Source organism: Ostrea edulis, chromosome 1 (assembly GCF_947568905.1).
Source record: "Ostrea edulis chromosome 1, xbOstEdul1.1, whole genome shotgun sequence".
Lineage (NCBI taxonomy): Eukaryota > Metazoa > Mollusca > Bivalvia > Ostreida > Ostreidae > Ostrea > Ostrea edulis.
The window spans coordinates 108,835,100-108,851,062 of record NC_079164.1 but is presented as its reverse complement, the minus strand read 5'-3'; the positions used below and the strand labels follow the sequence as shown (position 1 = coordinate 108,851,062).

Genomic DNA, 15,963 nt, shown 5'->3' with positions numbered 1-15,963 from the left:
TTTTTTTTTGATATAGTGCAGATTCAAGTTCGTTAAAATCATGGACCCCGGGGATTGAATGGGGCCTCAAGGGGGGGCATAAAAGTTTTACATACAAATTTATAGGAAAAATCTTTTAAAATCAACTTCTCAAGAACCACTGAGCCAGAAAAGCTGAGATTTATATGAAAGCTTCCTGATATAGTGCAGATTATAAATTGCTAAGATCATGGCCCCCCGGGGGTCGGATGGGACCACAATAGGGGGTCAAAGTTTTACATACAAATATATAGGAAAAATCTTTAAAAATCTTCTTCCCAGAACCACTAAGCCAGAAAAGCTGAGATTTATATGAAAGCTTTCTGATATAGTGCAGATTCAGGTTTGTTGAAATCATGCCCCCCTGGAGTAGGATGGGGCCACAATAGGGGATCAAAGTTTTACATACAAATATATAGGGAAAATCTTTAAAAATCTTCTTCTCAAGAACCATTGGGCCAAAGAAGTTCATATTTACATGAAAGCTTTCTGACATAGTGTAGATTCAAGTTTGCAAAAACCATGGCCTCCAGGGGTAGGTTTGGGGCCATAATAGGGACTACGGTTTTACATGGAAATAGATATGGAAAATCTTCTGATATGGACCAAGGTGACTCAGGTGAGCGATGTGGCCCATGGGCCTCTTGTTTAGAATTACTCTAGACGTACTTCCAAGGGGTCAAAATAACATGGTATTACAAATTTCGTTTTGTCTGTGGTTTGAAATTTCACGGATTTGTACGCAGACATGGAATCAGACACTGCTTTTAGATTGTAAAAACCCCAACATTTTTATTGAATTTCCTTTCATTGTGTGTTGAAAACGACTTGTAAATTACAGCTATATATTTACTGACAACTGATACATGGATTAAAATTTGGCTTTTAATTGTATAGGGTATTTATTATAGCTAAAGAGAAAAATGACTACCCAGTGTTCAACACGTGTGGAGTAACTGATCACTGTTAGGCATGTGTCATTTAAATGGCCAACTGGCAAAGAAAACACAAGTGATATATACATAAGCAGGTATAATGTACATCCTCATAAAAGTCTTACTGAATGAAGTTAATTCAAGTGATTTTCTGTCCATTTTAGAGATGCATGTATATGCATCGTGATTGTTTGACGGAATATTTAGACTCGTTGTTTATATGACAGTAGAATTCACTGTGTCATCAGTCGTCAATACTCTACATGTACTATAATTTTTTCAATGAAAAGGGTGAGCTGAAAGTATGCTTGTACAATTTCCATGAATTTCGTTTGACAGTGGACTTAGCATAAATTTGTACAATGCAGAAAAAAACTCCATCTACAGTATTTAAAGGGGAAAATTCACAAATGAAATGAAAGTTGTATACTGCAGCATTTTTAGAAATTTTATATAAACTGAAAATTTTGTTTAACAAGACTCTTCTTAAAGCAAACTGATATGGTAGTTTTGATATATAAATACAAAATGTATATTTTCTTAAAGACTTGAATGAGCTTTTGTGATCAAAATTTGCCCATCGTCCATGTATTTAATTAAACTGATACATTTTCAAATCAATGAAACTTGGCACAAAGAATACGTATGTGGATAATTATGAAAAATTCTTCATATCTTGGTTCACTACAGACTGGGCTTGGTGCCACAGTAGATATCCTTACATGATATGTATGTATAATATCTACATTTACTGAAGGACAAGACTCATATCTGTTGAAGTCATAGTCTTGAGGGGACCCAAAATTTTAGATTAAGAACATTTATATATAGCAAAACTTTTAACTTTAACATCTTCATAAATCTAGAATTTGACAATTTCATTGATATCATTATTTAGCGTAGATTCAAATCCAAGGTTAGAACAGAGCAAATTCGTGGATGAAACTTTTGAAGATTCTTTTTGCCCAGATTAGAATTTGAATCCCTTTTGAGAGAACTGCCCCCCCCCCATCATATGATACAAGTTTTAAATTAAAATGTACATATGTACAATAAATAGCATAAATTAAATTGTTCAATTAACATTTTTAAGGTTTACTGAAAAATTAAGTGTATGAAAATGAAAAATTAGCTGAGATCAAAAGATTTGCTAATATCTTTGATCTTTTGATTAACAGATTTAACAAGTTTGTTTTGAATTAAAAAAAAAAATTCAAATCATGGTTGGGGGGGGGGGGGGGACAATATATGGAATCACAAAAGGGTGTGAAGTGCATGAGATTTATTGCATTGAAAAAGTAAGGCAGCTCGGGTGAGCATTGTAGTATATGGGACTCCTGTATTCCAGTGGTCTTTTCAAATTTACATCCTTATGCTGCTGAAAGCCATTAATTTTCCAAGATAATGATTCTTATTTGATTACGGAATTGTTTCCTCCTATGAAGACTGCTTTAGGCTCTTCTGTAGAGTTTCTTTGCTCTCTGATGCTGCTGTACTACCAACCAATGCTACTGGCTGATGATGCGTTTTGTACAGTTTAATGGTGTTCATTAAATCAATAAAATTGTGGAGTTCCACTATTTTGTAACATTTTAATATCGTATTTCAATGGTTTTGACTAAAGTTTCAAACTTAACCTGTAATTTAAGATTGCATTAACCAGTTATAGAATGAAAGGCTTGATTGATACAAATTGGAATCTTCAATTTGTTGTTTCACATATATTTCTTCTTTAATATGCACAAAAGGCAGATACACTACTCAATATTATTTTCTCTGCAAAATCACAAAATGACTTTGTAAGTGATTTCTGAGATGCATTTAATGACAGGTAGGTTCATGATACATAGTTAGTATTTAGCAAATTTTCTCTGCATGTGGCATATATGAGGAACTATAGAATTTTGTAAAATGCTAGGCCTTTTAGGAGTACACAATGTAGTGAGCATTACATGTACTTACAATTTTACTGCATGAAGTTTGAAGTGTCCTTACAAATTTCGTGAAGGGCAAACAAGTACCTGTTAATGATAACATCACGCTTTCCAAAAATATTTCTCAAAGGTATGTGTATTGAGAATAATTTACAACAAAATTATTGGTACATGTTGGTGAGGGAACAGTGCATGTATATGTTTTGAGTTGATTAGTTTTCTTGATACATTTGCAGAAAATTCTAATTTGTTGTATTATAATGGTATATAATGGCTTTTTTTTTTTAACTTTGGGAATAAAGATTTGCAGCATAAAATAAATGCGCCAGTTTTCAAATTAAATACGTGACACATTTTAAGTTTGGAGTAATACTTAATCAATGACTATTTCAGACAAAGCCGCTGTATCCAGGGAAGCAGCTGCAGAACTGGAGAGGTTACAGAAGTCCAAGAAAATGACACCAGAGGTGAAACCCAATGGCCCAGACAGTGCAGCGTCGTGAATAATCAAATATCATACAGATTGATAATATCAAGGGCACCTGCTTCCTGTCTGTAAATAGATCTAGGGGTTGGGGTGCCTACTCTGCTTCATTTTCTGTGATGCATATGGTAAATAAGTATAAAAAAACCTTGGTGGAAATGGTGGCCATATGATTTCATAGATAATCATAAGATGGGATTTCTCTGGAATCTTTATATGATTCTGACTGCCAGATACATTTAAAAACACATGTTGTGATATTCAGATGACAATATTTATTCTGCACCAAGTCCCAGAATGGATAAAAAGAATTTAATAGATGTACATAATCTGGTTGTGTGTGTAGACAAGGGACATAACCCATACACACAGATTGAAAATCCTCTCCATGTGTATTTATCATTAGAAAAAAGTCCATGTGTTTATGTAAGTATATTGTAAAAAATGGGTTGTTCTGTTGAGATACAAGTGACATTTTGATAGTTTTAATTGCTGTAGTATTTATTTTTATTATGTTTTGCTTGCAGCATATATGAGATTGCTAATGAGTTTAAAAAAGCTGTAGAAGTCAAGTGCAAGTTTTTAAACTGTAAATAGATAAAAATATACATGTTTGAAGATTAAACAGACAAAGGAAATAATCAAATTGTCTTTCATAAAATACATTATTCAGATCAACTTTCACCGAAGTATTTTCATATCTATTTCGAAGACCCCTTGACTTGTATATTCAACATGAACAAAGGAGAAATTTTTTACAGCAGATTTCCAAAATAATTTAATGTGATTAATGTTTCCATTCACTTCAAAAGAGGAAGAAAGATGTAGAAAATTTCCCAGATACTAGACAATTTATGTGTATTAGGATGAAATGTTTATGTGGAGGAAAACTTTGTTTTTATGTCTTCTTAGTCTTGGTTATCTCCCTTGACAGATGTGTACTGAACCAGAAGGGTACAAAATTCCATTCCCAGTTGTGTACAGTGGTCATACTTATTAACATGGTCCCTTTATTGTTCCCCTAATAGATGCTTGACAAATAATAGTGCATAGAATAAACTACTTTCAGTATTGTTTATAAATTACAAAGGTACGTGGCTATGTTTGAAAACTCACAATTTTTTTATTTTAGAGAGCAGTACGATGTCTCGTATTACATGGGAAGCTATAGTGCAATATTTATATACTTTCAATACATTAAATGTCATTGTATAATGGTGCAGATGTAAGTTTAATAGGCTCTAGATTTTTTTCGTGTGTGCATAATCGCATCACAGTATGCTGTCATTGATATTTATTGTGTATACTGAATTTGTGCATTTAAATTAAGAAATTATGTTTATTTCATGGTAGACATATATGTACTTGATTTCTTAATATTGTACTTTTAGTTGGAAACTACAAAAAAAAAAGGTGTAAACAAATTTATTAAAACTGGGTTAGTGATATAATTTCTGTACTTAATTATTTTAATGTGAAAATATTTATCTTTATTGTGAGAATTTTTCCTTGTGTTATCAATGAAAATTCAATAAGATGAATCCCATGACATTTAAAGAATTGTAGATGTATGTAGATTTTTACAGGGGGTGGGGGGATATCTTAGATGATTGAATTGAATTAAATACATTATCTTTCATGCTTCCATGCACCTTCATATCTTGTTTGGCATTTTCAAAGCATGAGTGTTTTGTGTTTAGCAGTTATAAAGGAAATTTTGTTTTGTGGCTCTATTGCCTTTGATCATTTGCAAATTAAGTTTGTACCTCATTTGTCTTGCCCAAACAAAAGTTATTTGTAGAAAATGTGAGCTAGTCAAGTAAGTTCATAACACTGTGTAAACATAGCAAAAAAATGTAGATTTGTATTTTTTCATTCACAGCTAGATTCAGTCAGTGTAACATTTGAAACTGTATCTTGACATTCCATGTAATGTTAGAAAATGGTTGATATTAAAAGCATGAAGCAATCAACCGCTACTCGGTAGATTAATGACAGGAAGTGATAGTCATACTGGTACAAGCTTAAGCTAAATCAAACTTTTAATGCTTTCAAATTTTGTGTTGAGAGATACTTTGCATCATGTGTTTAATACTCTTAACATATGTGAACTATTTGCACTCATTAGCTTTAGAAAGAGACTTTCACTTGTAATAACTATGTACAGCAAAATCTTGTTTTGTTTTTCCTTTGGTTTTTCTTTCTTCTGATAAGAAATGCTTCTATACATCAATAAGAATATTTTTGATAAAGATGTTGATGTAGGTGAGGTAGGTAGATACACCAAACCAGCAGACTGACCAGTGTGTGACCATTTCAAGGGTGTTTAATGACCACCATTTCTGGTCAGCGGCACGTGTACTTGAGATGAAGATAAAACCTTATAGCCTATTTATTGAAGCCAAAGCCTCTGTAATGATTAGCTACAGTTAATGGGTCATGGATTTTGTTTACTTGAATAAAAATAATAAATGTTGACACATCTCACTTCGTCTTTATTATATTTTGTACTTAAAGATATCTATTTGTACTTCAGGAATAGATGGCTATTTGTACTTCAGGGTCCAGTTGCACAAAACTTAGTTAAGTTTAACTGACAGTTAACTTCAAGTTAACACTATATAAATGTTTAAGTTCATGACAAGTTAACTGTCAAATAAAGTTAACTAACCTTCGTGCAACTGGGTCCAGGAATAGATGGCTATTTGTACTTCAGGAATAGATGGCTATTTGTACTGTAGTAGAAATTACCGTGATTGAGATGCAAGTATGCAACTTCATTATCAATCAGACGCTTTTGTGCTCACGTCATTAAACATTTATGTGATCCAGACAGACGCTGTCAATTGCTATATAAAGAGCGATTGCGGCGGCTGCTCAGTTGTCTGTCGATAGCCGAAGAAGAAGGAAGGCGAAAAGGTAAGGAATTTAGTGTGCTCCATTTGCGGCTCTCAATGTACTGCAGATACACCATTTGGGGTACATTGGGTTCCAAACCTAACTTAATTCAGAGACAAAGAATAAAGTGTTTGAAACACAAGTACAGTGTAAGAGGTCTGGGAGCATTGGAGGCTCGGAAACATAGTTTCAGACCTAATCAATCGGAGCACAGAAGCAGAATCTTAGAACCCATATATTTTTCGGAATCATTGTTAATCATTGCTTTGTATAAACTGGCTAATTTATTTCCAACTGATTCTAGAGAAAGTTAAGTTATTTAAGAATCAATAATAGGCGTAGGGAACGTCAAGTAAAATTATCTATATATCTGGGGTATGAGAATACCCGAAACGTGTTGCAAATTGGTGGCAGCGGTGGGATAGATCTTATATCTGTTGTGTAAGTTTTAATTCTTAGGTAGGGAGTACACTTCGTATGCGGGTCTCAAATTACTGCAGACATACCATTTGAGGTGTATTTCCCTTCTGTTAGATATTGTGTTCCATACGAAAGTTTTAAACTATAGGCTTCAAACTAGGGTTGAGTACAATTAAAGTCATGGAGGATATAGATAAAGAAATAAGTTACTTAGAGGAAAAAATAAAAGAGCTTTCTGATGAAAGCATAAGAATTAAACTTAGCAAACATCAACAAACATCGACACCGGTAATTGCAAGAGATTCTGGCATTGGTGTTTCGGAACAAAAAGGCTCAGAGCGTAAAAGCGAATTTGGTGGTGCAAAACCAAAAGTGAAATTTAATATTGGTGTTGAGAGTCCTTTAGTTTCGGGCGACAGGAAATTTGAATCTAAACTAGAACTCGGAACTTATCCTGAAACACCACTGAATACCGTGAGTAATATCACAACGCGGAGAAATAAGGATGGCCGAGCTCAGGCTAATAGTCTAGAGGAAGCAGGACTAATAGATCCAATAATTTAAAACCTGCAACGTATGACGGGACAACGTCATGGTTAGACTATAGGTCCCATTTCAATGCTTGTGCTTCGTTAAACAAATGGTCAGAAATAGAAAAGGGAATGTATCTGGCAGGCCCAAGGTGTGCTTGGAAATTTGCCTGACGATTTACAGATGAACTTCCAAGAATTGTCTAGATCTTTAGAGGAGCGTTTTTCACCTGTGAACCAGACGGAATTATATCGAGCTCAGCTAAAAAGAAAGACGTCAAAAAGCTACGGAAACTTTACCCCAGCTTGGTCAGGATATAAGACGTTTGACACGGCTAGCATATCCAACAGCCTCAGCGGACGTGTGTGAAACATTGGCCAAGGAATATTTCATAGACTCTTTGTTAAGCTTGGATATGCACCTAAGAATAAAACAATCAAGACCTGAAAATCTTAATAATGCTATACGTCATGCTGTTGAGCTAAATGCGTTCATTGGTGCAGAACGCACAAAACACAGCGACGCCTATGCTCGGGAAATAGGCAACGAACAAAAGTCAGATGGAAGTATATCGGACACTCTTGAAGAAGTGGTCAGGTCTATGAAAGACATGCTTGAGAATCTTCAAAAAGATGTTGAAAAGCTAAAGCATAGACCACGAAAGTTCCAAAACAGAGAAAAAGCGGAATATTCTCCGAAAAAGTATGACAATAGTTCAGACAATCCTAATATTAGAAAATGTTTCAACTGTGGCAAGCCTGGACACTTGAGTAGAAACTGCAGGTTTCGAAATCCAGGGAATATAGTTGAGAAATCTGGAAAGGAAGGCTCTGAACCAAGTAAAATTAGAAGACCTGAGTATAAGAGTAAAAAGAAAGAAGGTACTGCAAAACAACTAGCTTCGAAGAGCCCTGGACAAGTTAAGAGAGGCTGTGTTGGTGTCCAGAGAAAAGCAAATGAACCAGGCATGTACGTTTCAGGTACTGCTGATGGGGTGCAGATTTCTACTCTCATTGATACAGGAGCGACTGTTACTCTTCTTTCAAAGAAAATATTTGACACCATAAACCGGGACATGCAAATATCTTTGACAAAGACAGATTTAAACATATTGTCAGCTACGGGCACCCCCTTGAATATTTTTGGAAAAGCTCTCATCAAGTTTAAATTTGGGAGAAAGATCATTTACCAGACAGCATTAGTGGCGGACATTAACGTAGATGCAATTTTAGGACTTGACTGCTTGCAGAAAAATAAAGGCGTAATTAACCTACATGACAAGACCCTTGTGCTTGGGGACGAAACCCATTCCCTGAAATTTGAAGGTAGGATAGGATGTTTCAGAATTGTTACTACAGAAACATTGTCGCTTCCTTCAATGACAGAAATCATTACAACAGGGAAGGTAATTGTTTCCAGACAACGATGAAATTGATATGGAAATCGGTGTGGTGGAACCCTGTGGACCGAGGAATTGTTGGAAGAACTCTGGTGAAAAGGGGAAGCGATGTTCCCATACGGATGCTTAACCCCACTGATAGAAATATCACCATACATTCAGGCACTACGGTTGGACAACTGTCAGCAGTCGAAGAGATACTCCAAGGTGAGCTTAACGAATCCGAATCCTTTGAGAATTTGCCTGATCACATAGAGCCCTTGTTTGAAATAACAAAAACGAAACTAAGTAAGAAACAGGCAGAAGAAGTGAAACAACTTTTGTGTAGATATGCACACATCTTCACAAGGTCGGATAAGGATGTAGGACGAACTGCTATGACCAAACATAGGATACATACAGGCAGTAACAAACCAATAAAAGAAGTCCCAAGAAGGATTCCAGAACACATGAATGCAGAAGTTGAGAAACATATCAAAGAAATGTTGGAAAATAAAATCATTGAACCTTCTAACAGTCCTTGGGCATCAAGAGTAGTCCTCGTGAAGAAAAAAGATGGTTCCTCCAGGTTCTGCGTTGATTATAGACGTCTGAATGCCATCACGGAGAAAGATGCATATCCTATTCCACGAATAGACGAAACACTGGACCAACTGGCAGGATGCAAATGGTTTTCTACTCTTGATCTTCATTCAGGATACTGGCAAATTGAGATGGATGCTAAAGACAAAGCTAAAACCGCCTTTGTCACTCGAAAAGGCTTATATCATTTTAATGTTATGCCGTTTGGGCTATGTAACGCCCCAGCTACATTCGAAAGGTTGATGGAAACAGTTCTTGCGGGTTTACAATGGGAAATTTGCCTCATTTACCTCGATGACATAATTGTTTATGCCAAAACCTGTGAGGACATGTACAAAAATTTAACAAAGGTGTTTAAGAAGCTCGCAGCATCTGGATTGAAATTAAAGGCTAAGAAATGCACACTGTTTGCGGAAAGTGTTGACTACTTGGGGCATGTGGTTTCTGAGAAAGGCATCTCTACAAACCCAAAGAAAACGGAAGCAATCCGTAATTGGCCTCAGCCACGAAATGTCACTGAGCTTCGATCATTTTTGGGATTCTGTAGCTATTGCAGGAAGTTTGTTCCGAACTTTGCCTCTTTAGCTAAACCACTTCACGCATTGACCCAACAGAGTAAAAAATATATTTGGTCTGAAGAATGCCATGAGTCTTTTGACATCTTGCGTGCTAAGTTGGTGAAAGCACCTTTGCTAACCCATCCAGATTTTTCAAAACCTTTTATTCTTGACACAGACGCAAGCGACTCGGCGATTGGGGGTGTTTTGTCACAAATGCATGGCGGAGATGAGAAAGTAATTTGCTATGCAAGTCGTTGCCTTACTAAAGCTGAAAGGAAATACTGTGTCACGCAGAAGGAGTTGCTAGCAATTGTCAACTTCGTCAAACACTTCAGGCATTATTTGTATGGAAAGGCATTCGTTGTACGCACTGACCATAGCTCCTTAAAATGGTTATTAAACAAAAAAGATGCTGAAGGACAGATGGCAAGGTGGATTGAAACATTGTCTATCTATGAAATACAGATTCAACATAGAGCTGGTAAGCTGCACCGAAATGCTGATTCTTTAAGCAGGATACCATGCAAACAATGTAACAACGAATCCTGCGCTAACAAATTTGACCATCCTAACGAAGTTAAAGAGGTTAAGAATATGATGAACGTTCAGGAGATACAAGAACAAGACGACGACATAAGACTTGTTAAGTCATGGCTAGAAACCAATATCAGGCCAACGTTTGAGGAAATCAGAGGAAAGGGGTATTTTCTGAGATCTCTTTGGTGTCAATGGCACAGATTAACATTGGTAAATGGGATTGTATGCTGGAAATGGATTGTGCTGGAGACTGATGAAACAAGGCTTCAGCAAGTTATACCTCTCTTTGAAAGAAGAAATGTTTTAAAACTATGTCATGACGAAAGGACGGCTGGACATCTCGGCGTTGACAAAACATTGGCCAGGGTACAACAGAGATATTACTGGCCTGGTCTCCAACAGGATGTAAGGCTTTATGTCACAGGATGCGACATTTGTACAAGACGTAAAAATCCGAACACTAAAAAGATTGCACCAATGCAAATAGTGCTGTCAGGAATGCCCATGGATAGAATAGCAGCAGACATCTTAGGCGAGTTGCCTATGACTGAAAATGGCAATAAATACATTCTTGTAGTCTCCGACTACTTTACGAAATGGACAGAAGCATATCCCATGCCAAATATTGAATCTAAAACGGTGGCAAAAATTATTGTAGAAGAGGTCGTAACTAGGTTTGGAACACCAAGAATAATACATTCCGATCAAGGGCGACAATTTGAGAGCGAACTTTTTGGTGAGATGTGCAGGCTCTTGCACATTGAAAAAACACGCACTACTCCCTACCATCCCCAGTCAGATGGGATGGTAGAGCGATTCAATAGAACACTAACATCAATGCTAAGTGTCTACGTAGAAGACAACCAAAGGGACTGGGATTTACAACTCCCATACGTCATGATGGCGTACAGATCAGCAGTCCATAAATCTACAGGGTTAACACCAAATATGCTAATGTTAGGTCGTGAAACGACGTTACCGTTGGACCTTGTCTATCATATGAAATGCCAGAACTCTTCAAACAAGAAAGTCCTAATCATTGGGTTTGGGTCTTACGCGAGAGACTAGAAAAAGCACATAATTTTGTGCGTCAGAATATTGAAACCGTAATGAACCGTCAAAAGACTTACCATGATATGCGAATGTCATGGGAGAAGTTCAGTCCGGGTGACAAGGTTTTTGTCTATTTTCCCCAGAAAAAGATTGGTTGTTCTTCTAAACTTACGTCATTTTGGCGCGGACCATTTGAGGTTCTTGAACAATGGTCCGACGTCCTCTATGCTGTGGCATGTGGTAGAAAGGGTGAAAAGCAAGTTATTCATTGCGATAGAATGCGTAAGAAAAAGGATCAGACTCTGAGTTTTGAGAGTTCAGAACCAGAGAACGAAACATCGATGAACGATGGAGAGTTGGAAAACATTGAAGTAGAGTTGTCAAATGTAGATTCTGTAGAAGGATTAGTAAATGATAACGAACAAAAACGCATTCGTAGGAAACCCAAATGGTTAGCTGATTTTGAAACTTAAATCGCCGTTAGATTAGAACAATTTTTAATGTTGCTGCTGTGCTTGGAGTATAATTAAATATGATTTTCTTTTCTTTTCAGTCAATATGGCGAATACAAAAATCACGAAATCAAAGGAAAACAAATGCCCCTTGTGTGAAAGCGAAGTAAATGGTAGTCGTTGGAGAGAGCATTTGCTTGTCTGTAATGGCGGAAGGTTTCCATGTAATGCCTGTGGAAAACTATTCAAGAAGAGTGTCTACTTGATTCGCCATAAAAGAAAGTTTCATGATCAAAGAAAAGGGGAGGAAAGTAAAAAAAAAAAAAAAAATGACGAGAAAGAAGAGGAACAAGAGTCCTGGTTGGAGCAAGATCCCGGTGACGTCATTCGTGAAACATTTTAAGTCTCAGTGACAGCGAGAGTAGTTCTTCAAGTGATTGTAATGAAGAAGACGATGATGTTGTTACTGGAAAACAGACAACTAAGAAAACAGAAGATACTGGTGAGATAGAGCAAAGTCCCCAAGTGGTGAAGAAAAGTGCAGAAATTAATATTGTTCAAACGTCATCTCCAGAGAAAGGAAGAGTAATCAGAAAAATTACTGCCCCAGCACCTGTTCATGCTCCTAAGAGAAAGACACCTATTTCCTTACCTGAGAAACCAACCCCATTTGTATTTGGGTCAAAATGTACAAGAGGTGTCCAGACCAGTTGTTCAGTTGGCGGTGAACACAGAGTCTTGAAAAAAGAAAAGTTCAGAGGGTGATTTCGAATTATGTCCAGGACAATAAGAGGATTGAGGAAATCACGGAAGAGGAAGAATTCATATATGAAGAATGAAAGATTGTTGATAAAAGTGTCAGATAACACATATTCTTCTAACGTACTGCAACTTCATATAATATTTAGAGTTCATTGCTTGAAGCAATTGTTTTGAACCCATAATGTTATGATATGTATTTTGTCTCTTGAAAGAAAAAAAAGGGAAAAAAAGTGTTATTTTATTGATATGCGGGACGCATATGTTTCGGAGGCGTGGGTAATGTAGTAGAAATTACCGTGATTGAGATACAAGTATGCAACTTCAGTATCAATCAGACGCTTTTGTGCTTACGTCATTAAACGTTTATGTGATCCAGACAGACGCTGTCAATTGCTATATAAAGAGCGATTGCGGCGGCTGCTCACAGTTGTCTGTCGATAGCCGAAGAAGAAGGAAGGCGAAAAGGTAAGGAATTTAGTGTGCTCCATTTGCGGCTCTCAATATACTGCAGATATACCATTTGGGGTACATTGGGTTCCAAACCTAAAGTAATTCAGACACAAAGAATAAAGTGTTTGAAACACAAGTACAGTGTAAGAGGTCTGGGAGCATTAGAGGCTCGGAAACATAGTTTAAGACCTAATAGACAATCGGAGCACAGAAGCAGAATCTTGGAACCCATATATTTTTCGGAATCATTGTTAATCATTGCTTTGTATAAACTGGCTAATTTATTTCCAACTGATTCTAGAGAAAGTTAAGTTATTTAAGAATCAATAATAGGCGTAGGGAACGTCAAGTAAAATTATCTATATATCTGGGGTATGAGAATACCCGAAACGTATTACAGTACTTCAGGAATACATGGCTATTTGTACTTCAGGAATAGATGGCTATTTGTACCTTAGGAATAAATGTCTATTATGGGCATATAAAAACAATGGAAACGCGTAGTGATTTGTATAATCGGCAGATATTGATCTAATATAATTTTATATTGTTTTTATACTCTATAATGCAGGGTACCTGTAAAGTGTGAAACGAAATCTAACGAAACAGATTGTACATGTATAACCGAACTTTTTAAATTATAATAATTAAAAATGATATCTTAGGCCCCTGTGAAAGTTACCACATATAAATAAAATTCGCCTCCCCTGATATAGGCTTTGGGCTTGACTGATATAAAGTTTTAAATGTTGGGGAAAAAAGGGGGGGGGGGTGTAAGCACAAAGTACATATCCGAAGTTGATTAAATACCATGTGAAATTAGTTTCGGATCAATGAATTTCAAAACGGAGGGTTGAGGTCTTGGGGGAAACACACTAAACGAGGGGTGGGGTCACCGGCGTTGGATCCGCCTTTGGGTATAGATACATTGTTTGAAGAAGCTGGTGTCCGAGAAAGTTGAAAGCAGGAAGAGCTCTTAACCTCTTATTCTATCTCTAACTGCTGAGGTGCTAGTACTTTCAATAATGAAAAAAATTAATTAGCATACCATATTATATGAGTGCAATTCGGTAATATATATATGCGTGTATTATTAAAAATTATTATTGATATGTAGTGAGTCTAAATTTAAGATAACGCTATACATTTGGGGTGTTGCTAAGACGGAATTGAAAATTGGACGGAAAACGGAAATTGTTTTATGCAATAATATCAGGAGGAGGTCAGCATTTTGTAAAATCAAAAGGCTTATGAACATGGGAAGCATAAATTACAAAGAGAACGGGAGGACATACTCAGAATCCACCGTTTGATATACTACATACAAATACACAATATCCACATGTATACATAGATTTGTCTCTAGAGCAAAAAACACTGAAACATGTATTTATGCCCAAACGTAATCTCCGAGATTCGTCGAGGCTGGATATTTGGACTCAGTCCAAATATCCAGCCTCGACGAATCTCGCTGAGATTAGCCCAAACGCGGATCCAACGTCGGCGACCCCACCCCTCGTTAAGTGTGTTTCCCCAGACGTCTGACCTGTGAGACTGTAACTCTCCGTTCTGAAATTTTTGGATCTGAAACTAATTGCACATGGTATTTAACCGGATATGTACGTTGTGCTTACTCACCCCCAACCCCCCATTCCAATTTTTAAAAATTTGTATAAGTCAAGCCCAAACCCTACATCAAAGGGGAGGTGAATTTTATTTATATGTGGTAACTTTCACAGGGGCCTAAGATACCATTTTTTAATAATTATAATTAAAAGAGTTTGATTGTACATTTTTTTTCGTTTCGTTTCGGTAGATTTCGTTTCGTTTCGCACTTTACATGTACCCCTATAATGCACACTACCTAGACATTTCTTACATTCTAAGAAAAGAAGCTCAATTACAAATTTAAGTGTCTGGTGTGTTTGTAGAATATAAAAACTATGGAATCATTAGAGCAGTTATTCTACTTAGCTGACTTTTTAAAAAAAAAATCGTCATAAAATCCTTTGTGAAATTTTTATTGGTTTTAGATGAAAAGTCTGTGCTTTTAGTGAGATATAAAATGCAATGACACAGCATAGATTTATTACCGACAAAACCTGGCTAAATGTTAATATTTTTACAAACGGTTGGGAACTGTGCACTTGCATATTATTGAATTTGCAGTGTGTGGTGTTGATATCATGCACTTCATCTACAAGAGATCGGTGGTCTACGAAAGCCGATAGGTGCCAGGGTAAAGAATTAATATTTATTTAACTGGCGGCCGCCACTTATTATCTGGCGGCCGCCGTATAAATTAACTGGCGGCCGCCAGTTATTTTATCTGGCGGCCGCCACTTAATTCATATATGGCGACTGCCAATTGCAAAAACAATGTAATTCGTATCGCTGAGTGATTATTTTGGAAAGATTTAGAATAGTACGAAAACACGCAGCATCGTTTTTCAAAGTGTTTAGGGACAGTCGGAGGAGAAATTGTCTTCTACAATTGTTGACAAGCAGAAAAGGAACCTAAAATGTCTCTTTTGTCCAAACTTCGCACTCCTAAATTGGAGGGAGAGGGCTCCGTTCATTCTTCAATTGATCAGTTCATTCATTATTACATTTTTACCATTCATTACTACCACCCAAAGAGTGGGGTGGGGACCAATCCGCCAATTAATCTTATTTCACATGTGAAAATAATTATAGTTTGCATGTGAAAATAATAGAAATTGAAGAGTTTTAGTTTATTTAGAAGAGTTTTAGTTTTAGTTTATTTAGAAGAGATTTGGTTTTAGTTTATTTAGAAGAGTTTTAGTTTTAGTTTATTTAGAAGAGATTTAGTTTTAGTTTATTTAGAAGAGATTTAGTTTATTTAGAATGGATTTAGTTTTAGTTTATTTAGAAGAGATTTAGTTTATTTAGAATGGATTTAGTTTTAGTTTATTTAGAAGAGATTT

General features: G+C 36.2%; 1 protein-coding gene across 5 annotated transcripts in view; it reads left to right on the top strand.

Moving 5' to 3' along the window:
• LOC125665940 (cytoplasmic dynein 1 light intermediate chain 2-like) overlaps positions 1 to 5,858 on the top strand; it is a 19,775-nt gene extending 13,917 nt beyond the window's left edge. For 4 of the 5 annotated variants that reach the window (XM_048898988.2, XM_048898971.2, XM_048898980.2 and 1 more), the window contains one exon: positions 3,281 to 5,858. In XM_048898988.2, coding sequence (XP_048754945.1) covers positions 3,281 to 3,390 — 110 coding nt within the window. In that variant the 3' untranslated portion in view covers positions 3,391 to 5,858. Of the gene's footprint in view, positions 1 to 929; positions 1,049 to 3,280 lie in introns of all 5 variants that reach the window. The other variant, XR_007366425.2, reaches the window with a different exon arrangement.
• Positions 5,859 to 15,963: the final 10,105 nt, after the last annotated feature.